This window comes from Salminus brasiliensis, chromosome 2 (assembly GCF_030463535.1).
Source record: "Salminus brasiliensis chromosome 2, fSalBra1.hap2, whole genome shotgun sequence".
Taxonomy (NCBI): domain Eukaryota; kingdom Metazoa; phylum Chordata; class Actinopteri; order Characiformes; family Bryconidae; genus Salminus; species Salminus brasiliensis.
Genome location: NC_132879.1, coordinates 49,151,608 through 49,178,876, shown reverse-complemented (window position 1 = coordinate 49,178,876; position 27,269 = coordinate 49,151,608). Strand labels below are relative to the sequence as shown.

General features: G+C 38.9%; 1 protein-coding gene across 1 annotated transcript in view; it reads right to left on the bottom strand.

Annotated features, from left to right (window-relative positions):
* Positions 1-6,989: 6,989 nt before the first annotated feature.
* Positions 6,990-27,269, bottom strand: part of LOC140549426 (scavenger receptor cysteine-rich type 1 protein M130-like) — a 39,928-nt gene continuing 19,648 nt past the window's right edge. Inside the window, exons 15-32 of the mRNA XM_072673068.1 lie at positions 22,041-22,315; positions 17,039-17,339; positions 16,626-16,940; positions 16,172-16,495; positions 15,694-16,023; positions 15,238-15,543; positions 14,591-14,887; positions 14,458-14,505; positions 14,207-14,353; positions 13,982-14,077; positions 13,355-13,417; positions 9,064-9,126; positions 8,689-8,751; positions 8,506-8,583; positions 7,804-7,866; positions 7,642-7,704; positions 7,443-7,502; positions 6,990-7,150 (exon numbers count right to left, since the gene is read on the bottom strand). Of these exons, the coding sequence (XP_072529169.1) occupies positions 7,035-7,150; positions 7,443-7,502; positions 7,642-7,704; positions 7,804-7,866; positions 8,506-8,583; positions 8,689-8,751; positions 9,064-9,126; positions 13,355-13,417; positions 13,982-14,077; positions 14,207-14,353; positions 14,458-14,505; positions 14,591-14,887; positions 15,238-15,543; positions 15,694-16,023; positions 16,172-16,495; positions 16,626-16,940; positions 17,039-17,339; positions 22,041-22,315 (3,008 nt within the window). The 3' untranslated portion in view covers positions 6,990-7,034. The remainder of the gene's footprint in view (positions 7,151-7,442; positions 7,503-7,641; positions 7,705-7,803; positions 7,867-8,505; positions 8,584-8,688; positions 8,752-9,063; positions 9,127-13,354; positions 13,418-13,981; positions 14,078-14,206; positions 14,354-14,457; positions 14,506-14,590; positions 14,888-15,237; positions 15,544-15,693; positions 16,024-16,171; positions 16,496-16,625; positions 16,941-17,038; positions 17,340-22,040; positions 22,316-27,269) is intronic.

Below are 27,269 nucleotides of genomic sequence, written 5' to 3'. Positions count from 1 at the left end.
AACATGGACACATGCAGGGGAAGTAACTGAACTACCTCTTCTTTCACTCTTTCTGACTAATGTTCATCCTCAGATTCAGCAGAGGATCCTGTGTTGAGCAGTGAGGGAACTGCACTGTGTTGTGAGGAGTGTTAGTCAGTCTGCTGCTTAATTGAAAACTAGTGGTGTTTATATATTATTGGCTCAAAGTAGAAACATATTCAGCACTAATTTACACTCAAACGATTAATTAAAATGAATCTGGTGTGAAGATCCTGGAAAAATGTAAACAGTTATTCAGGATGTGATGACTGAGTGCACTTTACCTGAACACTCTTCCAGCACAGCGACTGCCACCATTCTCCAACCTCACACTGCCTAAACAACAGAGAGGTGAGGATGCAGTAAATTCAGTATAGTGTAGAAACAGCATTTGATCAACAGATAAAACACCAACAACTTTCATCCTCTCAAGTGTTACAGCAACCAGTCACACACAGCCAAACCTCCAGTGAGTGATTCTGGGTCCTGAGATTGTCTGGATTGTGTGGAGACTGGACACAAATGACACCAAAATGATGGAGTAGATTAGAGTAATGTCAGATTTCACTGTATGACCTGTTCCTCGGTCAGCCGATAGATTAGAAAAGGAGAAGATTACTGGACAGTGTGTCTTCACTGGATGCTTTACTGGATGACATCACAGCAGAAACATGAAGTGGGGGGTTGTGGGTTGTGTTCAATTATATTCTCCCACTTTTAGAACAAGACATTGTATCAGTATTAGTATCTGATCAGACAGACAGGAGAGATCAGAGCAGTGAGTAGTTGGAAGATCTTTTTCCCCACATTAGTTACTAATTTTAATATTGTAGTATTGAGCTTATTGTCTTTTTTAGGTCACTGGAAAGTTACGACACTAAGCAGAGCTTCATTTACTTTAACACAATCTCTGTCTTTCAGTTCATGTCTTTTAGCAGGATTGTGTGTGTGTGTATAGTGTTGATGTAATATACATTTAATAGGGAGGTATGAGTAAGTACTAGAGAGAGACACGACTATTGTCTGACTTTACTGTAAAGATAAATGAGGAACATTTTCAGTAGGGTCTGTCAGACTGAAGTTATTCTATAGAATTTCGAGTCTTGATTTAATAAGAATTTCATGCTGATGAAGTTCACTGTGTTTACTAATGGATTTATTTCAATTTGATTAAAAAAACAAACATCTTAGGTTAGGTCTGATCTTGTGAAGATGAAATATTCAGCTGTTCTGGTCAGTATAAACCGGAGAACTTTAAACATTAAAAATGGAATTTAATCGTCGCTTGAGAAAAAACTGATGTAAACTTTACTAACTTTATTGAGCTGTAAAGAAAGGGAGAGCTTCTGATACAGCGCAATGTGCGACTGACATTTATTGACACAGTAAAACAGTAAACACCAGAGTGAGAAATTATCAAATTATCTATATTTCATCTTTTTGTATTTTATTTTTAGAGATATATTTTAATATTATATTTACTAAACATTACAATAAAACACACAAAAAAAGTACTTTTTTCATCTTTTTGATTTTTTGATGGTGGGAGTTCACTTACCAGCTGTGGAGAGTGTGATCGTGGAGGACAGAAGAATGAGAAGCACACAGCTGTCCATCTCCCTCTGACCTGCACACACTCCGTTCAACTCAGCAGCAGAACAAGCTTCACCTCCACTCCCCCAGAGAGTCTGAAGACACTGAGAGAGAGAGAGAGAGAGAGAGAGAGAGAGGGAGGGAGGGAGAAAGAGAGAGAGAGAGAGAGAGAGAGACCCCACAGCCGCCAATCACACTCACTATGACCTTATTAGAAAGAGGAGAGGAAACCATCAAACATTTTCAGTGACAAATCAGAGGAGGCTTTTTTTTCTTTCTCCATATTTATCAAAAGAGCGTCAGCGCTGATCAACACAACCCCACCTCCCTCTCTAGAGGAGTGTGTGTGTGTGTGTGTGTGTGTGTGTGTGTGTGTGAGGAGAGGAAACCCACCAACATACAGGAGACTGACTTCAGAGAGAGGAAACACTCCAGTGTAATACAGCTTTAATGCTGCACCTGCAGAGAGCTGATCCATACACTGATAAAGCCCCTCCCAGCACACTTTCTCTCTCTCTCACACACGCACACTGTTAGGACAAATAACACAATCATTTAATTAAATAAGTATAATATTATTATAAATAATAATAATAATAATGATAATATTCTGTAACACTGTAATATTTTTTAGTCTTTATTTCTGCTGTACAGAAGCATTATGCATCAGTTGCTGCAGTTCTCTTTATTCTCCACTAGATGGAAGCAGAGCATTTCTAATGTCTATATTCAGGCCTGTGAAGCCCCTCTGTCTCTTTACTGACCTGCTGAGGTTACTGATGGTCTTCCAACATCTCTCCTGTGATCTCTCAGATATACAGAGCTGTATTGGAGCACATTCCTCCTCCTGTGGCTTTCAGGACATAATGAATTGGTCTTAGAATGGATTCTATATGATGCTGGATCTGTAGTGTGGGAATGACTGCAGGTGGCTCTAAGCACCGCTGACCACATGTAATCATATAGATACAGTCAGTGCTATGAACCTGCTGCTTGTGTCTTTCTGCACTGCAGTGTTGAGCTCAGATGTGATGTGTCTGGATGTGATCTGTGTCCGTTTGCACAACTTTGACCTTTGACCTTTCTGATCTACATGCTGTTTCTGTCCACCAGGTTGCCAGTTACTGGCAGTTTTTTCACTTTTCACTCTATTCTTAATGACAGCTTGATGTAGCTGTGTGTGTAAAGCCCAGGACAGAGGTTCTGGAGATGCTAGAACCAGCATGCAGAGACAAATATCACACCAGGTTTATAGTCACTGATCTGACCCATTTTTGTCCATTCTAACTCAACTGAGAATGAACTTGTGCTTGTTATGGTGTTAATAAACTGTCAATAAACTGGATGCTTGGTTTGAAATTACTCAAAACATTTAATAACTCATGTAGTCATTATAATGCAGCAGTGCATCTGTACTGTGGCCTAGAAGTCACTCCTCAGGTGAAAGGCCTCAGGACTAATAAAGCATCTATAAATATGAGTAAGTGGAAATTTGTGATGGACACATTAAAATTGTACATTTATTAATTAAATATGAGTCATATTGGAAATAGTGGACCAAACTCCAAGGTCTCAATTTGATGAGACAAATACTACTACTACTACTACTAATAATAATGATTATTATAGTAATAATAATAATAACAATAATAATTGTAATAATAATAACAGGACAGTTATGAAATGTAAAACATCTACACACAGTTGTGGTTTGAAGTTCACACACACTCATCATGGACACAAGTGTCATGGCAACACTGGGCCTTCAGCCTTTTTGGGGGGTGAATTCATTTGTAGTTACACTTCCTGACTGTAGGGGGAGCTCAGAATAAAATTGTTCAAACTCATTTATGTGGACCTGAGTGCATCTCAAACAGTTTTGTGAAAAAATTATTTTCATTTATAATTAGAATAAATAAATAAATTGCCTTTTATTTGTAAATAATTGTGCTTCATAAATACATAATATTTAATTATTTAATAATCATTTATTTATAATTAATTTGATATATATTACATGTAAAGTGACATATTTCAGGACTATTTCTGTTGTACTGTAGATCAGTGTGGCTCAGAGTGTGTTTAAGAAGTACACACAGTGTCATTTATATAAAACACTGCTTTTAACACAATTATTTCACTGATCATTTGTTTCTCTTATTAGTAAAAATGATTTCCTATGTTCTTTTCTTACAGCGACGTCAAAAGCAACACACACACTCTGAGTTGGGCGACATATGTAGGGATCATTTTAGTGCCCTTTATTTTTCAGACACAGTTATTGACTGAAACACACTGTAGTTGGTATTTTGGCCCATTCCTGCATGCAGATCTCCTCTAGAGCAGTGATGTTTTGGGGCTGTCGGCGAGCAAAACAGACTTTCAACTCCCTCCACACATTTTCTATGGGGTTGAGGTCTGGAGACTGGCTAGGCCACTCCGGGACCTTGAAATGCTTCTTACATGCTTCACAGTAGGTATGGTGTTCTTGGGATGCAACTCAGCTTGTGATTGCCTGGATTTTTTACTCATTTTGTCTCTCATAGTTGAAGTGTAAATATGATCAAATTACAGACCTCTCTCATCTTTCTAAGTAGGAGAACTTGGACAAACTTGACTAAATACTTTTTTGCCCCACTGTAATGGTGGTGTATTTTTATATACTGTTTACCCTGTTTACTGTGGTGCTGTGTGGTTTGGGACACAGCCCTAGTCTCAGTCTCTGACGCTGTGTTCACTCTGTGTCTAAAAACTTTGAATGATATCTGGTTATTATTAACTATATCTCATCACTACATTAGTTCAGTTATTTTCCTTCAACTTTTCTAATCCTCATTACTGAAAGAACTCATGTTCATTATTAATCCACAAAGCAGAATATTTTTAATTCATAATATGAGCTATGTTTGTTTATTTATTTGTACTGTAATTTATTTGTTTGTTTATTTATTTGTACTGTAATTTATTTGTTTATTTATTTATTTGTACTGTAATTTATTTGTTTATTTGTACTGTAATTTATTAGTTTGTTTATTTATTTGTACTGTAATTTATTTGTTTATTTATTTATTTGTACTGTAAGTTTTCAAACTCATCTCAGGATCTGTTCAGTATTGATACTGATATCTGAGCTCAGCTTCCTCAGTGTGAGCATCGTTTCCATCTATTTCTGAGATCAGGGTGAAAATGTCATTTAGCAAAGCTGTGACTGTTGCTACATGGGCTGTCCCGCACTGTCCAAGCAGCTGCATGAGGTTTTTCAGTGGACTAATCTACCCTCCTTCCCTAGTTTTATAAAAAATTTAAAAATTAATATTCTGTTTTTTTTTTTTTAAATAATTCTATACACAATTTCTCTCTTTAAATGAAGAAACCAGCTGTTATTTTAAGTTTTACGCCAGTATTTTTCAGCTTTCTGTCAGCCCATCTAAGACCAATTCACCAATTCAAGGTCCACAGGCTCCTTGGGACTTTTCAGTCGATGTTGGGTTGGTTTCAGTGTTCATGTACTTTCTGTTCCTCCGTTGTTTTTCTCACTAAGGACTTTTATGTTGACAGCGGTCGCAGTAAGACGCCATGTTTTCTGTTTAGCTCTGATTCGTTTCACCTGAGAGCACAGGGAGCACAGAAGGAGCAAACGCAGAGGCCTCGGCGCCCAGAATTACTCTTGCGATGCCCAGCTGTGAGGTTGTCTTCACGGTCAGGAGGCTTCTAGGAGAGTCTACAGGTTTCGGTCGTGGATGCTCTATCGGAGCGGTTTCACGGTCAGAAGGAGGTCGCTGTCCGGGTCACCGGCTGGTCTCCACTGGGTTTTGGTGTCCGGTTCTCTGGGCACTCTAGTCCAGTAAGTTTCTCAGCGCCTGACGAGCGCGGTTTTGGGCTGAGGTTTTGTTTGCTAGATAGTTTCATTGGTTTCTTTGAGTTCTAGTCTTCCTCCCTCTGTTTGATTTGTCCATTCTCGCTTTGCTCCCGGGCTGCGCTCCAGACTCAGGTGGTCTTCCAGGTTTAGCCCCAGTTCTGTTTTCACCTGTTTGTTTCTGTTTCTGTTTCTGTTTATTGGACCCTGTACTTTGCTGCTCGTTTTGTTGTTTGTTTGGTTTTATTATTAAAGACTATATTCTTGCATTGCTCTGTCCCTGCGAGTGTTCCCTTGTCTCGCCTAGCCAGCATGACTTTCCTAAATGAAGTAAATCTGTAATATTTATCTGTAATAAAACATGTAAATACTAAAAATATTAATAATAATAATAATAATATATGGGGTGATCATCTAGAGCGGGGTTCGAGCTTCCACAACCACGTGACCATCGGCCCCAGTGCAGATCAGCTGATCTCAGAGTGAAGCTGAAGACTGAAGAAAGTCTCGCGGGAATTGAACCCAGGCCGCCGCGTCGCGACTCGGAGGATCTGCAGCTTCATGAACACGACCGACAGAAGGGGGCTTAAAGGGGTGGGTTTAAAAACGAGTGGAAAACACAAACCCTGCGTGTAGCGCGAGGAAAAAGGCGGGAAATCAAACAAATGCAAACATAATTTTGTAATAAAGAGTCAAATTTATTCAAGGACAAATTCTTCAGTTTTATAAGAAGTTTAATGATGGTTAAAATAGTCAGAAAAAAACATTGTAAAAATAATTTACTCTGTAAAAATGTACACCAGTACATTTACAAAACTTTACTATATTCTTTTACAGTTGCTGTTTTTTAAAGATGCATTGCGACCGCGAGCCTTATATTTATTTATTATTTAATTAACTTATTGTGATTGTTTGGATATGATCTAATAATTATAAGAATATCATCACCAGATCATTGTAGAAGTGCTCTTTTCATCAGTTTAACACAATAACAGATCATTCATTTCTCTTCTATAAATGTTTTATTAATAAGAATAAAAAGCTGCCTGATTTCAGCACTGCAGCACTGAAAATAGAAAGCTGTCTCTCTGATCATCAGGGGTTGAACTGAGGAGCAGCTTTAACCAATTATTTCTCACCAGAACATATTTCACTACTTTACCCTCAGAAATGACGAACAGCCCTTTAAAGGAAAACAGTCACAGCCCTCATCTAGACTAATCTGCAGCTTTTATGTTAGCAAATGAATAATTATCTAAATCCTTCTAATGAGACTTTAAATAATGAATAATTAACTAATTACACTTAAACTAATTAACTCACATAAGATATGAAATGTTTTCATAAAGATAAAAAGTAAAGTAAACTAAAGTATAAAACAGTTTGAATGAATGAACTGTGATCTGTAATGAAATGATCTATAATTTAATCTATAATAAAATGATCTATAATTTAATCTATAATGAAATGATCTATAATTGAATCTATAATGAAATGATCTATAATGAAATGATCTATAATTGAATCTATAATGAAATGATCTATAATTTAATCTATAATGAAATTATTTGTTGCGTCTGAAGAGGTTTGTATGTAATTTTCTGAAGAAGGACAGCGGCTGTGGTCTCTCAGTCACATGATTCAGCTCAGTCTGAGGCTCCTCCTTCACATCCTCATAATCTGTAAAAGGAAAGAGTCATTTTTAATGAGTGGAGAGCAGCGTCTCACAGCAACACTTTATTATCAGAGGTTTTTCTCACTGTTCATCAAAACATCACTAGAATAGAATGATGTGGGAGAGGATTTAGAAAACCCAGTTCAACCCAAGGTTTGATTGTTCAAACATTTTGCTCTTCTTCTCCACACTGTGCTGCTCTTCATTTAAATCCCTTAATCCACCTTTTATTCCTATCACTTAATCCACCCTCCACACATCTGTAATGTAGCAGCGAACACATGATCAGTCGCTCACCTTTCACTCCTACATCCTGTTCAGCAATGATGACATCATCATAGTCCACTGGTGTGTCCGCTGGTGTGTCCTCTAGTGTGTCCTCTAGTGTGTCCACTGGTGTGTCCACTGCAGCAACATGAGAAGATCAGTTATAAGAATAAGAAAGATTCAGATTGTAGAAGTTTGTAATGGTTTCTCTACATGAATAAAATCTTACTGGTCTTAATGGTGGAGTTTGGTTCAGTGGGAACAGCATCATCATAGTTATCTGACACGTCTTCTGTCAGAATGTAGAGAGAAAGCTCATTAAATCAGCATCAGTATCATCAGTGACTGTGTTCATGCTGGAGATTACAGTACTGTTACATTACAGTCATACCTGTTACATCAGCTGACCTCTGATCACCACTGATGACATCATCATAACTCTCATCAATGTTCTCTAAAATAAAACAGAGATATTTAAAACATCTAAACCAGGTTTTTAGGATACTGTGTTTCTCAGGTGTTTCAGATATAACCGCTGAACAAGGCAACGTATAACCAACTAATTAACCATTAGGACCCCCTGAAAAATCTCCATAGTGTAAATGATCAGGGGTCTCTGAAAATAAACCTAACGTCTTTTAGAGCTGTTTAGACTGCTGAGAGACTGAGAGAGCATGACGTGCCTTCAAATACGTCTTCAACTGCACACTAGAAAACCATTAGAATTGAACTGGGTATTTCTGCACCTTTTCCATTAAAACCTCATATTTGACGCATTGTGCTCAGAAGCTTCTTCAATTGAAACAGTTGTCTAGTAGTGGGGCTTAGTGAGTGGTGAAGAGCCGGTCAGGCTGTTAAGCTTCTTAACTGAACATTTTGCAAATGCTGAAGCAATCTGAACCTCGGCTTGATTGGGAAGCTGTCCTGAATCTGTCCCACCATTAAAAGTCTTTACTTGAACACTAACTGATGAAGTCACGTCAAATGATCTATTACATTTAGAAATGTATTTAATTCTTATCATTTTATCATATTTTAATCTCTGCTTAATTTCTGCTTCTGTCTGAACTTAAACCCCAAAACAGAAACACACCTGCTTCAGTATCAGGGATCTGTCCAGCAGTGATGACATCATCATAGTTCTCTCCTAGGTCCTCTTTTTCTGCATCACCTAAATCAAAGAAAAGCAGACTGTCTTTATAACCAGGGCATCAGATTTTTACACTGTAGTTTAATGTAAAATCAAATCAGGAGATTCATTAATAAAGGAACTCACTTATCAGACCACTGGTGATGACATCATCATAATATTCTGTCTTTACTCCAGTCTGAGACTTTTCTGAAAAAAAGAAGAAAGTTTATAAGTTTTAATTACATTTAGAAATTAATATAAAATATTTAAAATAAACAAAAAACAAAACTCATTAAATCGCAGAAAACAGTGGAAACTGAGTTATTATTGAATTAGAGGAATGAAGAATGGGAGCCTGGAACCAAGTTTAAGAGATTAAGACACTTCAAACATCTTCAGATCTAAAGATCAGTCAAATCTTTAAACAGTGAAACAAACTAGACTCACTGTTAAAGACAAAGAGCAGCACATGTTACTAGAAAAGCACAGAAACTCAACCTGGATCATAAGACCTCTGACCTGAGAGATGCTCCTCATCCACATCATCATATCCTGAACGCTGTTCTTCAGAGAGGATACTTCCTGTTAGAGGAGATCAGAGCAGTCATGTATTTCCTCATTAAGATCAGCACTGAATCATCAGGTTTTCAGAGCATCAGCAGCTCCTGTATAAAACTAGGGCTGTTAATCATAGGACCTCATGGATCTAAAGCAGCAACTGTCAATGAAATCATCACTGCTAGCTGCTCTAATGCGCTGTGTCTCTGTGAAACATGGGCGAATCTTATCATCTTATCCTGAAGATCTTGAGCAGCATTCTAAGTAAAGTAGCCAGCAGATCAAAAGACACATGATAAAGCCACTGGCACATCAACCGACATATCCTCAGACAGCTGGCACACGTTACATCAACCAGCACATCTTAAAGCAGTTGGTACTTCAACTAGCATAAACAATATCATGAGATATTAGAGAGAGATCATAATGTTTATGATACATATTCTATCTGTCACAATATGAGGCAGGTATTGTTCCTTTGTCGACCAATAGAAAATAGATGGGAGCTGCCACTTTGTTCAAGACTAATTGTCCTCTGTTCCTAAAGGATAGCTAAAGCTGGATAGACCTAAACAGATGTGCTCAATTTTGACAGATAAGTTTAAATAAACATAATATAGAAATCTCGAGTAATTTAAATATGATGGGGAACCTTGGGTAAAGGTAGTACTGGCCAGATTAGTAGCGCTGCAGGTGGTGAAGCGCTGCAGGTGGTGAAGCGCTGCAGGTGGTGCAGCATGTGTCTACAAATGTATCAACATGTAAAAAGGACATTTATCATTGAGTGAACTTCACCTTTTTCCTTGTTTCGCTCCCGGTGCGTAAAAACCTCCCAAAACTCATAAACCCGCAGCACAAACCTAAACCCCAACCCTGTGTGTAAATGCACCAGAGAGCGCACAGACTGAAATACAACAGCTGTAGAGAAAAGCAACCACGGCTCCACAACTCAGATCTGATTAATTACAATATTTAGATCTGATTAATAAATCTAGACCCTGGTGATGAGACTTTTAGCGCGAGGCAGGTCGGTAAGAGCTGCTCTGGTTTCTGTGTAGATCTGCTCCGCGCTTCAATTCAAAACCTTGTATCTCAATGTTTTCACTTTCACATGATCTGGCAGTTTTTCTTTACACTGGGTCACACTGTAAAAAATCCTCATTTTATGGGAAAAGTAATTTTCTTATTATATTGTAAACAGAACCGGGTACATGTACAGACACTATCTTTAAATGAACAACCCAACTGCTATTTGAAAGTATTATCACAATAATTACACATTATATTCATTTATTATTTTTATGATGATTATTATTAAAGGAGGGAGACTATATTATTTATTCAGGACGTTTCTGCTTTAGTAAATTACTTTTAGATTAATGTAGATGTAAGATGTAGGTGTTTGAATTCAACATTAATATAATCAATAAAAATGTTCCAAAAATCGGCACAGTTCCCTTCACCACCGCAAACCTCATCTATTTATGGATTTTACTGGTAAACACGGATACATAAACACACAGAGTGGTTAAAACACAGGGATGCGTAAAAGCGCACAAACTGCATAAAACACAAGGGTGGGCAGTGGGGTCCCTGTCCTCTTGCACAGTTCAGCGTAGCGGGAGTCTTTTGGTGCACATGAGAAGAGTGCAGTAACACCGCTGTTAGTTTTATTTAGGATCTTCATCTACATTTTAAACTAAATAAAAACACACTCCTGTAGATCACACAAGATCCCCTACCTTACTGACAGTGCGCTCCTTAGTGTGTGTGAGTGTTTAGTGTGAGTGTGAGTGTTTAGTGTGTGTGTGAGTGATTAGTGTGTATGAGTGTTTAGTGTCTGTGAGTGTTTAGTGTGTGTGAGTGTTTAGTGTGTGTGTGTTTAGTGTGTGTGAGTGTTTAGTGTGTGTGTGTGTTTAGTGTGTGTGTGAGTGTTTAGTGTGTGTGTGTGTGTTTAATGTGTGTGTGAGTGTTTAGTGTGTGTGAGTATTTAGTGTGTATGAGTTTTTAGTGTCTGTGAGTGTTTAGTGTGTGTGAGTGTTTAGTGTGTGTGTGAGTGTTTAGTGTGTGTGAGTGTTTGGTGTGTGTGTGTTTAGTGTGTGTGTGAGTGTTTAGTGTGTGTGTGTGTTTAGTGTGTGTGAGTGTTTAGTGTGTGTGTGAGTGTTTAGTGTGTGTGAGTGTTTAGTGTGTGTGTGAGTGTTTAGTGTGTGTGAGTTTTTAGTGTCTGGGAGTGTTTAGTGTGTGTGAGTGTTTAGTGTGTGTGTGAGTGTTTAGTGTGTGTGAGTGTTTAGTGTGTGTGAGTGTTGAGTGTGTGTGAGTGTGTTTAGTGTGTGTGAGTTTTTAGTGTCTGGGAGTGTTTAGTGTGTGTGTGTGAGTGTTTAGTGTGTGTGAGTGTTTAGTGTGTGTGTGTGAGTGTTTAGTGTGTGTGTGAGTGTTCAGTGTGTGTGAGTGTTTAGTGTGTGTGTGTGAGTGTTTAGTGTGTGTGAGTGTTTAGTGTGTGTGTGAGTGTTTAGTGTGTGTGAGTTTTTAGTGTCTGGGAGTGTTTAGTGTGTGTGAGTGTTTAGTGTGTGTGTGAGTGTTTAGTGTGTGTGAGTGTTTAGTGTGTGTGAGTGTTGAGTGTGTGTGAGTGTTTAGTGTGTGTGTGAGTGTTTAGTGTGTGTGAGTGTTTAGTGTGTGTGAGTTTTTAGTGTCTGTGAGTGTTTAGTGTGTGTGAGTGTTTAGTGTGTGTGTGAGTGTTTAGTGTGTGTGAGTGTTTAGTGTGTGTGTGTGAGTGTTTAGTGTGTGTGAGTGTTTAGTGTGTGTGTGTGTGAGTGTGTGTGAGTGTTTAGAGAGTGTGTTGAGACTGTAATGTTAAAAAGCTACAAATGAGTGATGAGACTTTCAGCGCGAGGCAGGTCGGTTAGAGCTGCTCTGGTTTCTGTGTAGATCTGCTCCGCGCTTCAATTCAAAACCTTGTATCTTAATTTCTTTACTTTTAACAAGAAGAAATTCTTATTTTGTAGAAAAATTAATAAAGCAGTAGAATTGTGTTATTGTAAACAGAACCGGGTAAATGTACATTATCTGTAAATTAACAAACAACTGATATTTAGAGAATTATGACAATAATTACAAATTACATTTATTTATTGTTTTTTTAAAGAACAGATACAATATTAATTATACAGACCTTTTCTGCTTTCTCAAATTAAATTAAAACATATTTTAATTACGTTACTTTAATTAAATTTAAATTTCCAAATTAAAATAATCACCTGTAATTAAACATGCAGCTAATTATATGAAGGTTTATGTCCATACTAATATTTATATTATTTGTAATTTAAAATGTCTGTAAGGAAACGCTGCCAAACAAAAACGGACAAAAACATAAAATGAAATATCCTGTTTTAATTTCAGTGGAAAAACTATAAATTGTGTCACACTGTAAAATATCTTAATTTTATGGAAAAGAAGAAAATAATTGTTCTTATTTTATTGTAAACAGAACTGTATTGTCATGCCTGCCCCTGTTCTGTTTATTTAAGTATTATGCCAATAATTACAAATGATATTAATTTGTTCTTTTTAAAAGAGACTGTATTATTTATTCAGTACATTTCTGCATTATTAAACTACATTTAGATGAATGTACATGCAAGGCAGTTTGATTTTGATTATGAATTAAACATTAATATAATGAATAAAAATGTTCCAAAAATCGACACATTTTAATTCATCACAGTGAAACTCGTGCATTTATGTATTTTACAGGTAAACTCAGACACATAAAAACTGCGTAAAACAATAGGAGGAACAGTGTGCTCTCTGTCCCCGTGAACGTAACGCAGGAGCGTTTCCCCTTCCTTACTGACACGTGCGCTCTTTAGTGTGATGAGACTGTAATGTTAAAGAAGTGCTGCAATGGATGATGAGACTTTTAGCGCGAGGCAGGTTGGTTTCTGTGTAAATCAGCCCCGCGCCTCAGTTCCAAACCGTGTATCTCAATTTCCTCACTTTTAACACGATCTGTCAGCTGTTCTTTACATTGTACATTGTAATTACACTGTCCAATTCTAATAAAAATAAATAATAATGAACAATTCATCACAATTTTTCCCTTAATTGCCCAATTTGACTGTGTTTAACTGTAGATTTAATCAATAATATTAATTGTAGTAATTATTTAATAATCTAATTTCTTATTGGTCAACATAACACAAACAAACAAACACACACACACACACACACACACACAGATAGATCCCCTTACCTGATATAAACTCCTCATCCACGTCCTCATATCCTGAATGTTGTTCTTCAGAGAGGATCCGTCCTGTTGGAGGAGATCAGAACAGTCATGAAACCTGATCAGGAAGCAGATCCTCCCACAAGCCTCTGAGTGCTGAGATCAGTGTGAACTGAGCTGAATACTGGACTTCAGTCAGTAGATGAACTCAACAGACACAAGCTTTAACCCTCACTGACTGCCAGTCACTTCTCGATTCCTCTGAGGTTATTCACTCACTCACTAACTGACTCACTAACTGACTCACTAACTGACTCACTCACTCACTAAATGACTCAGTAACTGACTCACTTACTGACTCACTAGTTACTCACTCACTCACTCACTGACTAGCAGTAGTGGTTCTAGCTTGGACTAGCTTGTTAAGTTTATGAACACACACACACACTCACTCTTTCTAATTCTAACCATCACACATTCATTCCCTCACAAACATCCCACCCCCTGCTTACACCAGTTTCCCTTTGATACATCCCATCATATACACAAGCAAGCATGAACAAACACACACACACCTGCGGTTAGAATTTGGTATTCAGGTTAAACTGGTAATAGCTGTACAAATGTGATGTGTGCACACAGAACACTCACTCCGCTGAGTCGAGTAATTTCTGTTGGTGATGTATCTGGGGTCGATCTCCTCATAGATGTCCTCAGGCAGAGTCTTCTGCCTCCTCTTAGAGAGCACTGTGAGAGAGACAGAGAGAAACATGGAGTCAGTTCAGTAGAAGAGAAGACTGATGACAGACTGAAGGACTGATGATGTTTAGAGAATGTACAGAAAGTGGATTGTAGATGATCTCTGAATCTCCCTACCTCTCCTGAACACTCTGTTCTGGTTAAACAGCACAACCAGAAGCACTAAGGCCAGGAAGAGCACCGTTCCCAGCACCAGGAGAGACACTGGATAGATGTAGGGAACAGCTGATGGAGGAGTTTGTGGAGTAGGGTTTGTTCTCCTTACTGTGAGACAAATTGGAAATAAAAACACAGAACTAAAACTGTGTAGATCTGAACAATCTATTCACAAACATTTAGAAAAATGACCTAAGAGGTGAAAAGGGTACCGGTGGTGGTGGAGGTGGTGGTTGTTGTAGTCGTAGGCACAGATCTGTCTGTAAAAACAGAATAATTATGATCTGTTGATTTTAATATGATTTAGTAAAAGTGTTTATATTGGAGTCAGACGGCTCCTCTGACCTGCACAGGTGACTCCAGCATTGTGGGAGCAGTCAGTGTCTTCCTTCAGGGAATGAGAACAGTCCCACAGGTGAATCTCATTCCCTTTACACTTCACTCTGCTCATCCAGATAGTCTTTCCACCAGGATGCTGATCTGCACTCAGCGCAGGACCACAGCCCAGCTGCCTGCAGACCACCTGAGCGTCCTTGATGTCCCAACAAGTACCACAGACAGACCCCCATTCAGCATTATGAAACACCTGTAGCATCCCAGAGCAGCTTCCCTTTACTCCTGTCAGCTTGATAGGCAGGTGCTCTACATCACACATAAGGATCAGAATTCTTAACAACTGAACTGAAATACATTAGATTATATTTCCAGTACAGTCTATCCTACCTCTAATAACTACCCTTCAATATTCTTACATAAATATTATAAATTATTGAGGAAGTCAGGCTGATATTTGTAACATAACTAATACTCTGATACTGAACCAGCCAGTAGTTAGAACACACCCATCACACGATGCTACAAGTGCTGGAAGGGTGAAGGCCAGCATGTTCACATGAACCTTCATTGCATAATTTCTGAACTGTTACGTTTTACTTGTGTTGATACATTAAACCATACATACAATAAAGAACATATAGAGAGGAACTGCTTACTTGCGCAGGTAATCTGAGCCACCTCATTGGTATTATCACATGTGCTCTTTCCCCAGGGGGAAGAAGGACAGTTCCACAGAGTGGAGTCAGGTTTCCTACATTTCACATCATCCAGCCAGTTAGGAGCTGATTCCACTCTTGCTTTGGTCGAGGAGTCACTGCCAGTTCTTCCACAGTTTAGCTCTCTACAGATCAAACTTACTGTTTCTTCAGTCATCCCATTTACACACACATTCCCCCAGGTTCCATTGTAGAACACCTCCAGATTCCCCTCACAGCCCTTAGTGAGTCTGATCTCTTTAAACTCTGGTGGGAGAAGAAAGCCTGTTGTGAATTCTTTTGGAAATACTTGGATCATCAGGTTGAAATATGCTGTACTTTTATTTCAGTGTTAATCACTTTCACCATCAACTGTAACACAATGTTTAAAGAATAACAGCAGTCAGCAGGTTTCACCTGAGCACACGACTCCTACATCATCCTTGTGTCCACATTCTCCCTCTCCACACAGCTCATATGTGCAGTTCCACAGAGACGTCTCATTCCCCTCACACTCCACCTCATTTAGCCAAATGAGTCCAGTTGCAGCTCCAAACCGGGCTGGTACCAGAGTACTGAGAGCCACACCACACTGTAGCTGTCTGCAGACCACCTGTGCATCCTTAATATCCCACAAGTCATGACTCACTGTCCCCCATGAGCCATTGTGGAAAACCTCCAGCCTTCCTGCACAGTCTCCCCCAGAACCAACCAGTCTGATGGAGCTGTGGACACGACTAAACCTACCTAAACATGTGCGCACACACACACACACACACACATCGTCTTCACACAGCAAAATAATTGTTTTATCGATGCTAAAATCATAATTTGTCCAAATGACATCAGTCCCCTGAGAATGTTAAAATACTTTTAATACTTGGGTAACTCTCACCATAGCAGGTGATGTACAGCTGTTTTCTGGAGCTGCAGTTGACTTCTTGTGCACTGCTGCAGTTCCCCAGATGAGCTTCACTCCCAGAACAGTTGAATCCCGTCACACACATGTAGCTGTGTTCAGAATTGGATGGAGAGGAGCTGGAGATGCTGAGTACAGAACCACAGCCCAGCTGTCTGCAGACCACAGATGCCTCAGACTCACTCCGGGAGTCCATCAGAACTCTCCTCCAGGCCTGCCTGAAGTACACCTCCACCTCCCCCTCACACTCCATTCCTCCAGACAACCGCACTTGCCCCTCATGCAATGCCAGAGAAGAACCTGAAGAGGAAAATCATCACTTATCTTAAAGCTTTTCTGCTTGTTTGAGGTGATCATTGTCTCACAGTAGAACAGTGTTCATTAACACAGAGTTTTACTCCAAGACACAGTGAACCATTTCAGATCTCACCACTGCAGATGACTCCAACATCCTGTTTATGAGAGCATGCAGTTCGACTCCATGATGAAATGGGACATTTTGACAGGTGTGTTTCGTTCCCCTGACAATCAAACACATCAGCCCAGATCCGGCCACTCCCCTCCCCAAACCAGTCTGACCCCAACACAGCCACAGCATTCCCACACTTCAGCTGACCACAGAGGACACTGGCAGCTCTCATATCCCAGCTTACATCACACACTGTACCCCACTCACTGACGTACTGGAGCTCCACTCGACCAGAACAGGAGTCTGAGCCATCCATCAAGCGAGCCTGAGTGTGACCTGATTGAACATCAAATAACAGGAATGAGCAGAGACTGGGTGATTGTGGTAATAAAATGTGGCAACGTTCACCAAAGTTTTAAAAATTCATACTGTACCAGCACACACTAGTCCCACATCACTGTCATGAGAGCAGCTGTGTTTGAGTGAAGATGATGTTGGACAGAGAGTAATGTCAGATTCCTCCCCTCTACACTGAAGCTCCTCTGACCACACCTGACCCTCCCCTCTGCCAAAAGCAGCTGCTCCCAGCATCTCCACAGGAAGCCCACAGCCCAGCTCTCGACACACAACCTCTGCATCCTGCTGGTCAAAGCCAACATTACACACCGTTCCCCAGGTCTTCACATACACCTCTACTCTCCCAGAGCACAGATGAGGACCATCGGTAAGTCTGGACTTCCTGTGACCTGTGTGTAGTTAAATCACATCCTCTTTTTTTGTTGCAGAAACAAAATGTATTTTCAACAATATGAATATTATGAATCTGTGTGTAAGATGGTCGCCTTGTGGTCAGTAGGTGGTTACTCTAACTAAGTAAGCAGTCCTGAATATTATCTAATCTAGATATGCTCCTGATCCTGACTCCTGAAGTGAATGCAGACCTAAACAGCAGCAGCATGTTAAAGACATTTCCTCACACAGTGACCACACTTCTCTGAGTGAGGTGATTTCCTTCACAGAGTTAAAAGTAAAGAGTGATTCCATATTTACACAGATTCTCGAGATGCTCTCAGACACCAAGTCTGTAACTCTGGCAGAGTTAGCTTTGGTATATTTGATTATTTGGCATATTTACTCTTTTACTTCATACCACAAGCTCTGAACAACAGCTGCAGCCACAGTCTAGCCTGCAGCCGGGGAAGACTGAAATTCTCAGTCTCTGCAGTTTTTGACACTACAGGCTGTTCTGTTTGCAGGATCCTTCAAATACATTCCCAAATGTGTGTTCATGTTTTTTTAGTAATGCTTGTTTGATATTTGTGGTAAAGTCTTTGTTGGGAATATTAATATTGGAAAATGAATCATTAATCGCGTTTACATTGATTATATTATATTAATTAATCATGTAATACATGTATTAGGAATGTTCTTGGTGACATTTTGTGCTGCAAGCTTTTTGGTCCTCTATATCTAAGAACATTCAATGGGAAAACTGGAAAATAATAAAAAGGAAAACAAAGTATCATTTAACGACTCCATAGAATTTATCTGGTAAACCTCTTTTAGAAAGATTTCATTTGGAGATAAAAGAGATGTATTTCTAAAGGTAAAAGACTATTATTTTCTTGTTTTATCACTATTTACTGTATTTACTGTATTTCCTCAAGACTGTAGTGGATACATGTGCACAGAAAAAGCTTAGAAGTATTGTGGGAATTCATATTTTATCAGAACGATTACAACAAAGAATGTGGATGCATGCAGGTGAAGTAGCTGATCAACACCTTTTCTTAATAAGCTTAATAAGCTTTTCTCAGGGGAAGATTATTATCAGCTCACTTCTTTTTACTGTAATACTGTACAGAGATTCTGTCATGAATTCCTGTTTCAGAACCGCTGATGTAAAAGAGGTCTATATGATCTCAAGTCAAGTCAAGTCAAGTCAAGTGGGTTTTATTGTCATTTCAACTACATACAGAGTACACAGTGAAACGAAACAATGTTCCTCCAGGACCATGGTGCAACATAGACAGTGCATACAGAACACAAGTGCAACACAAACAAGTGCGGACAGACAACACAACACAGTACAGACAGAGAATAATAAATAATTGGCGGCAGTGTCCATAATATGCAGTGTGTAATAAATATTGAGTCCACTGAGGTAGTAAAGTTATTAGTGCAAATGCTTTGTGCAAAAAAAGCTTCCCATTTTATCTGGGGTAAAAAGTTAGAGAGAGAGAGAGAGAGAGAGAGAGAGAGAGAGAGAGAGAGAGAGAGAGAGTGCATGTAACAGAAAAGACATCAGTTCAGAAGTTGAGTTGAGTTGAGAAGTCTGATGGCTTGGAGGAAAAAGCTATTGCAGAGTCTGGTCGTGTTGGACCGGATGCTGCAGTACCTTCTTCCTGATGGCAGGAGGGAGAACAGTCTGTGTGAAGGGTGGGTGGAATCATCCACAATGCTGGTTGCTTTGCGGATGCAGCGGGCAGTGTAAATGTCCATGACAGAGGGGAGAGAGACTCCGATGATCCTCTCAGCTGTCCTCACAATACGTTGGAGGGTCTTGCGGTCAGAGGTTGTGCAGGTCCCAAACCAGGCAGTGATGCAGCTACTCAGGATGCTCTCTATGGTCCCGCTATAGAAGAGGGTGAGGATGGGTGGAGGGAAACGGGCCTTTCTCAGCTTCCGGAGGAAGTAGAGACGCTGCTGGGCTTTCTTGCCTGTAGAGCTGGTGTTCAGGGACCAGGTGAGGTTCTCCGCTAAGTGGACACCAAGGAACTTGGTGCTCTTAACGATCTCCTCAGAGGAGCCGTTGATGTTGAGCGGAGAGTGGCCGTGTCTTGTTTTCCTGAAGTCAACAACCATTTCCTTGGTCTTGTCCACATTCCAGTGAAGGTTGTTGACTGTACACCAGTCTGTCAGCTGCTGCACCTCCGCTCTGTATGCTGACTGTATGATGAGACCCAGCACAGTTGTGTCATCTGCAAACTTTATGATGCTGTTAGAACTGTGTTTCACAACCCAGTCATGAGTCAGCAGGGTGAACAGCAGAGGACTCAGTACACTGCCCTGGGGTGCCCCAGTGTTCATTGTGATGGTGCTGGAGGTGCTGTCCCCGAACTGGACTAACTGGGGCCTCCACGTCAGGAAGTCCAGGATCCAGTTGCAGAGGGGGGTGTTGAGGCCCAGCAAGCTTAACTTCCTGGTGAGGTTCTGTGGGATGATGGTGTTGAATGCTGAACTGAAGTCTATGAACAGCATTCTGACATATGTGTCCTTCTTCTCCAGGTGGGTAAGGGAGAGATGAAGGGTGGTGGTGATGGCATTGTCCGTGGAGCGGTTTGGACGATATGCAAATTGCAGGGGGTCCAATGAAGAGGGCAGTGGGGTCTTCCTCATGACTAGCCTCTCGAAGCACTTCATAATAGTTGCTAGGTGGTTGATATGCCATTCACATTGGTTGCCAAGGGATTGCTGTGGTGTCACACATGGCTGCTAGGCTTCTACTAGGTCTTTACTTTGATATCCCACATGGTTGCTCACACGATTCCATCAGAGCGTAAGAAACTGTGTTTCACAGAGACTCAGAATCTCCTTCAGCTCTGCATGTTTGGAGCTGCTGCTGCTGCTGTTTTATTCAGAAAGCAGTCCTGAGCTGTAGAACTGATCACAGAGCTGAACCCTGTGTATGTATGACAGTCAGGCTTGGAGAAAACTGATCGAGATAAGCAGCTGATCTACTCCTGAAGTGACTGAAGTGACCTGAACAGCAGCAGAATGTTAACGACTCGACCTTACAGTGACCACACCTCTATGACTGAAGTGATTTGATTTGCAGTGAAACTCACATCCCAGTGCTTTCACTCTTACAGACTAGAATTAGCTTTGGTTTAATGACAAATTTAGACTTTTATTTTATACCATGAGGTTTAACAACGCCCCACAGTCTAGCCCACAGTGGATGAGAAAGGGTGAAATTCTGAGCTGTTATGACACTAAAGACTTGCTAGATCCTTTCAATAGATTCCTTAATGTGTTTTGCAGCTTTTTAGGAATGTTTGTCTAAACGTGTTTGATAATTATAGCAAGATCTATATTGTAAATATTAATATGGTAAATAATTAAGGGTAATTAATTCATTAGGAACGTTCCTTGCAGTTTGGCATTTCTATCTGCAAACTTTTTGGTTTATATATTGGAGAATATACAATGTAAAAACTAAACAAAAAATATATTAATAATATAAAATGATATAATACTATAACATTGTATATAATAATATAAAAAGAAGTATAATTCTACATAGATACTTGTCAGCTCCTCTGTATAGCGCCCTCTCCCGGGGCGATTCCGAGCCCCCGCCCACAGGCCCATATAAGGACTTCCTCCTCGCTTGGTTCCTGTTTGGTTCGTTGTTTTGCTTCAGTGACTCGTTTCGTGTTCATGCGGTTCACCTGAGGCTGGGGTACTTAAGGAGCTTCGACGCTGAGCTCCTTGCCGAGAATTGCAAGTTTGGGATCTTGAGGTAGCGAGAGGTTCCTGATTCGGCTCGCGGTGCGTTTAGGACAGCTTCGGCTCTTCGTCCACGTTCGCGAGCAGACCACCTGGCCGAGCGCTCGCGCGCTCTACCAAAATAGACCCCCTCTAGACTCTTGCCAAGTAGCTGGTCCCCCAAGTAACCCCCCGGTCTCAGGTCTGTTTGATTTCGCCCTTTGGTTTGTCTCGTTTGTGTTGTGTTCAGGGTTGTGCCGGTAGCTGCGGCTTCATTTGCTTTGTTTTGGCTCTTTGTGTGTTTGAGTGTTAATAAATGACCTGCATTGGACCCATCTCTGCCCGTGTTCATCCCTCTGTGTCTGGCCTAACCCGCAGGACAATACTACATAGAACTCCTCTGCTAAAGCATGTGTTGGAGGGTTTATCAATATTAGACTTTAAGACTTAAGTTTGTTTTTGGTTTGAGATCATTATTAATGTTTTATTGCTGGATTTACTGTTTTTACAGTATCTATTGTTTCTACTGTATTTGATTTATTTTCTGAACAGTGTTATGGATACATGTGTAACTTTTTACTGGTTAAAAGTTGGAAGTATTGTGAGGATTAATATTTTTACAATGAATTCTGTTTTTAAATTTGGAACATGGACACATGCAGGGGAAGTAACTGAACTACCTCTTCTTTCACTCTTTCTGACTAATGTTCATCCTCAGATTCAGGAGAGGATCCTGTGTTGAGCAGTGAGGGAACTGCACTGTGTTGTGAGGAGTGTTAGTCAGTCTGCTGCTTAATTGAAAACTAGTGGTGTTTATATATTATTGGCTCAAAGTAGAAACATATTCAGCACTAATTTACACTCAAACGATTAATTTAAATAAATCTGGTGTGAAGATCCTGGAAAAATGTAAACAGTTATTCAGGATGTGATGACTGAGTGTACTTTACCTGAACAGATGACTCCAGCATCGTAATCATGATCACAGTTATGTTTACCCCATCCATTTGATCTACAGTTCTTCAGTGTAGATTCTGATCCTCTACAGTCCACATCATCCATCACTGCCTCTACAGCCTCTCCACAGCCCAGCTCTCTACACACCACTCCAGCATCACTCATATCCCATCTGTCATCACACACTGTTCCCCACTGATCATCATGAAACACCTCCACTCTTCCAGCACAGCGACTGCCACCATTCTCCAACCTCACACTGCCTAAACAACAGAGAGGTGAGGATGCAGTAAATTCAGTATAGTGTAGAAACAGCATTTGATCAACAGATAAAACACCAACAACTTTCATCCTCTCAAGCGTTACAGCAACCAGTCACACACAGCCAAACCTCCAGTGAGTGATTCTGGGTCCTGAGATTGTCTGGATTGTGTGGAGACTGGACAGAAATGACACCAAAATGATGGAGTAGATTAGAGGAATGTCAGATTTCACTGTATGACCTGTTCCTCGGTCAGCCGATAGATTAGAAAAGGAGAAGATTACTGGACAGTGTGTCTTTACTGGATGCTTTACTGGATGACATCACAGCAGAAACAAGAAGTGTGTGTGTGTGTGTGTGTGTGTGTGTGGTTGTGTTCAATTATGTTCTCCCACTTTTAGAACAAGACATTGTATCAGTATTAGTATCTGATCAGACAGACAGGAGAGATCAGAGCAGTGAGCAGTTGGAAGATCTTTTTTCCCACATTAGTTACTAATTTTAATATTGTAGTATTGAGCTTATTGTCTTTTTTAGGTCACTGGAAAGTTACGACACTAAGCAGAGCTTCGTTTACTTTATTTAACACAATCTCTGTCAGTTCATTTAGCAGGATAATGTGTTGATGTAATATATTTAATAGGGAGGTATGAGTAAGTACTGGAGAGAGACACGACTGTAGTCTGACTTTACTGTAAAGATAAATGAGCAACATTTTCAGGAGGGTCTGTCAGACTGAAGTTATTCTATAGAATTTCGAGTCTTGATTTAATAAGAATTTCCTGCTGATGACGTTCACTGTGTTTACTAATGGATTTATTTCAATTTGATTAAAAAAACAAACATCTTAGGTTAGGTCTGATCTTGTGAAGATGAAATATTCAGCTGTTCTGGTCAGTATAAACCGGACTTTAACTTTAAATATTAAAAATGGAATTTAATCGTCGCTTGAGAAAAAACTGATGTAAACTAACTTTACTGAGCTGTAAAGAAAGGGAGAGCTTCTGATACAGCGCAATGTGCGACTGACATTTATTGACACAGTAAAACAGTAAACACCAGAGTGAGAAATTATCAAATTATCTATATTTCATCTTTTTGTATTTTATTTTTAGAGATATATTTTAATATTATATTTACTAAAAATTACAATAAAACACACAAAAAAAGTACTTTTTTAATCTTTTTGATTATTTGATGGTGAGAGTTCACTTACCAGCTGTGGAGAGTGTGATCGTGGAGGACAGAAGAATGAGAAGCACACAGCTGTCCATCTCTCTCTGACCTGCACACACTCCGTTCAACTCAGCAGCAGAACAAGCTTCACCTCCACTCCCCCAGAGAGACTGAAGACACTGAGAGAGAGAGAGAGAGAGAGAGACCCCACAGCCGCCAATCACACTCACTATGACCTTATTAGAAAGAGGAGAGGAAACCATCAAACATTTTCAGTGACAAATCAGAGGAGGCATTTTTTTCTTTCTCCATATTTATCAAAAGAGCGTCAGCGCTGATCAACACAACCCCACCTCCCTCTCTAGAGGAGTGTGTGTGTGTGTGTGTGTGTGTGTGTGTGTGTGTGTGTGTGTGTGTGTGAGGAGAGGAAACCCACCAACATACAGGAGACTGACTTCAGAGAGAGGAAACACTCCAGTGTAATACAGCTTTAATGCTGCACCTGCAGAGAGCTGATCCATACACTGATAAAGCCCCTCCCAGCACACTTTCTCTCTCTCTCACACACGCACACTGTTAGGACAAATAACACAATCATTTAATTAAATAAGTATAATATTATTATAAATAATAATAATAATAGCAGAGCATTTCTAATGTCTATATTCAGGCCTGTGAAGCCCCTCTGTCTCTTTACTGACCTGCTGAGGTTACTGATGGTCTTCCAACATCTCTCCTGTGATCTCTCAGATATACAGAGCTGTACTGTAGCACATTCCTCCTCCTGTGGCTTTCAGGACATAATGAATTGGTCTTAGAATGGATTCTACATGATGTTGGATCTGTAGTGTGGGAATGACTGCAGGTGGCTCTAAGCACCGCTGACCACATGTAATCATATAGATACAGTCAGTGCTATGAACCTGCTGCTTGTGTCTTTCTGCACTGCAGTGTTGAGCTCAGATGTGATGTGTCTGGATGTGATCTGTGTCTGTTTGCACAACTTTGACCTTTGACCTTTCTGATCTACATGCTGTTTCTGTCCACCAGGTTGCCAGTTACTGGCAGTTTTTTCACTTTTCACTCTATTCTTAATGACAGCTTGATGTAGCTGTGTGTGTAAAGCCCAGGACAGAGGTTCTGGAGATGCTAGAACCAGCATGCAGAGACAAATATCACACCAGGTTTATAGTCACTGATCTGACACATTTTTGTCCATTCCAACTCAACTGAGAATGAACTTGTGCTTGTTATGGTATTAATAAACTGTCAATAAACTGGATGCTTGGTTTGAAATTACTCAAAACATTTAAAAACTCATGTAGTCATTATAATGCAGCAGTGCTTCTGTACTGTGGCCTAGAAGTCACTCCTCAGGTGAAAGGCCTCAGGACTAATAAAGCATCTATAAATGTGAGTAAGTGGAAATTTGTGATGGACACATTAAAATTGTACATTTATTAATTAAATATGAGTCATATTGGAAATAGTGGACCAAACTCGAAGGTCTCAATTTGATGAGACAAATACTACTACTACTACTAATAATAATGATTATTATAGTAATAATAATAATAACAATAATAATTGTAATAATAATAACGGGACAGTTATGAAATGTAAAACATCTATACACAGTTGTGGTTTGAAGTTCACACACACTCATCATGGACACAAGTGTCATGGCAACACTGGGCCTTCAGCCTTTTTGGGGGGTGAATTCATTTGTAGTTACACTTCCTGACTGTAGGGGGAGCTCAGAATAAAATTGTTCAAACTCATTTATGTGGACCTGAGTGCATCTCAAACAGTTTTGTGAAAAAATTATTTTCATTTATAATTAGAATAAATAAATAAATTGCCTTTTATTTGTAAATAATTGTGCTTCATAAATACATAATATTTAATTATTTAATAATAATTTATTTATAATTAATTTGATATATATTACATGTAAAGTGACATATTTCAGGACTATTTCTGTTGTACTGTAGATCAGTGTGGCTCAGAGTGTGTTTAAGAAGTACACACAGTGTCATTTATATAAAACACTGCTTTTAACACAATTATTTCACTGATCATTTGTTTCTCTTATTAGTAAAAATGATTTCCTATGTTCTTTTCTTACAGCGACGTCAAAAGCAACACACACACTCTGAGTTGGGCGACATATGTAGGGATCATTTTAGCGCCCTTTATTTTACATACACAGTTATTGACTGAAATACACTGTAGTTGGTATTTTGGCCCATTCCTGCATGCAGATCTCCTCTAGAGCAGTGATGTTTTGGGGCTGTCGGCGAGCAAAACAGACTTTCAACTCCCTCCACACATTTTCTATGGGGTTGAGGTCTGGAGACTGGCTAGGCCACTCCAGGACCTTGAAATGCTTCTTACATGCTTCACAGTAGGTATGGTGTTCTTGGGATGCAACTCAGCTTGTGATTGCCTGTATTTTTTACTCATTTTGTCTCTCATAGTTGAAGTGTACCTATGATAAAAATTACAGACCTCTCTCATCTTTCTAAGTAAGAGAACTTGGACACACTTGACTAAATACTTTTTTGCCCCACTGTAATGGTGGTGTATTTTTATATACTGTTTACCCTGTTTACTATGGTGCTGTGTGGTTTGGGACACAGCCCTAGTCTCAGTCTCTGACGCTGTGTTCACTCTGTGTCTGAAAACTTTGAATGATATCTGGTTATTATTAACTATATCTCATCACTACATTAGTTCAGTTATTTTCCTTCAACTTTTCTAATCCTCATTACTGAAAGAACTCATGTTCATTATTAATCCACAAAGCAGAATATTTTTAATTCATAATATGAGCTATGTTTGTTTATTTATTTGTACTGTAATTTATTTGTTTGTGTATTTATTTGTACTGTAATTTATTTGTTTATTTGTACTGTAATTTATTTGTTTGTTTATTTATTTGTGCTGTAATTTATTTGTTTGTTTATTTATTTGTACTGTAATTTATTTGTTTATTTGTACTGTAATTTATTTGTTTGTTTATTTATTTGTACTGTAATTTATTTGTTTGTTTATTTATTTGTACTGTAATTTATTTGTTTATTTGTACTGTAATTTATTTGTTTGTTTATTTATTTGTGCTGTAATTTATTTGTTTGTTTATTTATTTGTACTGTAATTTATTTGTTTATTTGTACTGTAATTTATTTGTTTGTGTATTTATTTGTACTGTAATTTATTTGTTTATTTGTACTGTAATTTATTTGTTTGTTTATTTATTTGTACTGTAATTTATTTGTTTATTTGTACTGTAATTTATTTGTTTGTTTATTTATTTGTACTGTAATTTATTTGTTTGTTTATTTATTTGTACTGTAATTTATTTGTTTATTTGTACTGTAATTTATTTGTTTGTGTATTTATTTGTACTGTAATTTATTTGTTTATTTGTACTGTAATTTATTTGTTTGTTTATTTATTTGTACTGTAATTTATTTGTTTATTTGTACTGTAATTTATTTGTTTATTTGTACTGTAATTTGTTTGTTTATTTAGTTATTTGTACTGTAATTTATTTGTTTGTTTATTTATTTGAACTGTAATTAATTTGTTTATTTATTTATTTGTACTGTAATTTATTTGTTTATTTATTTATTTGTACTGTAAGTTTTTAAACTCATCTCAGTATCTGTTCAGTATTGATACTGATATCTGAGCTCAGCTTCCTCAGTGTGAGCATCGTTTCCATCTATTTCTGAGATCAGGGTGAAAATGTCATTTAGCAAAGCTGTGACTGT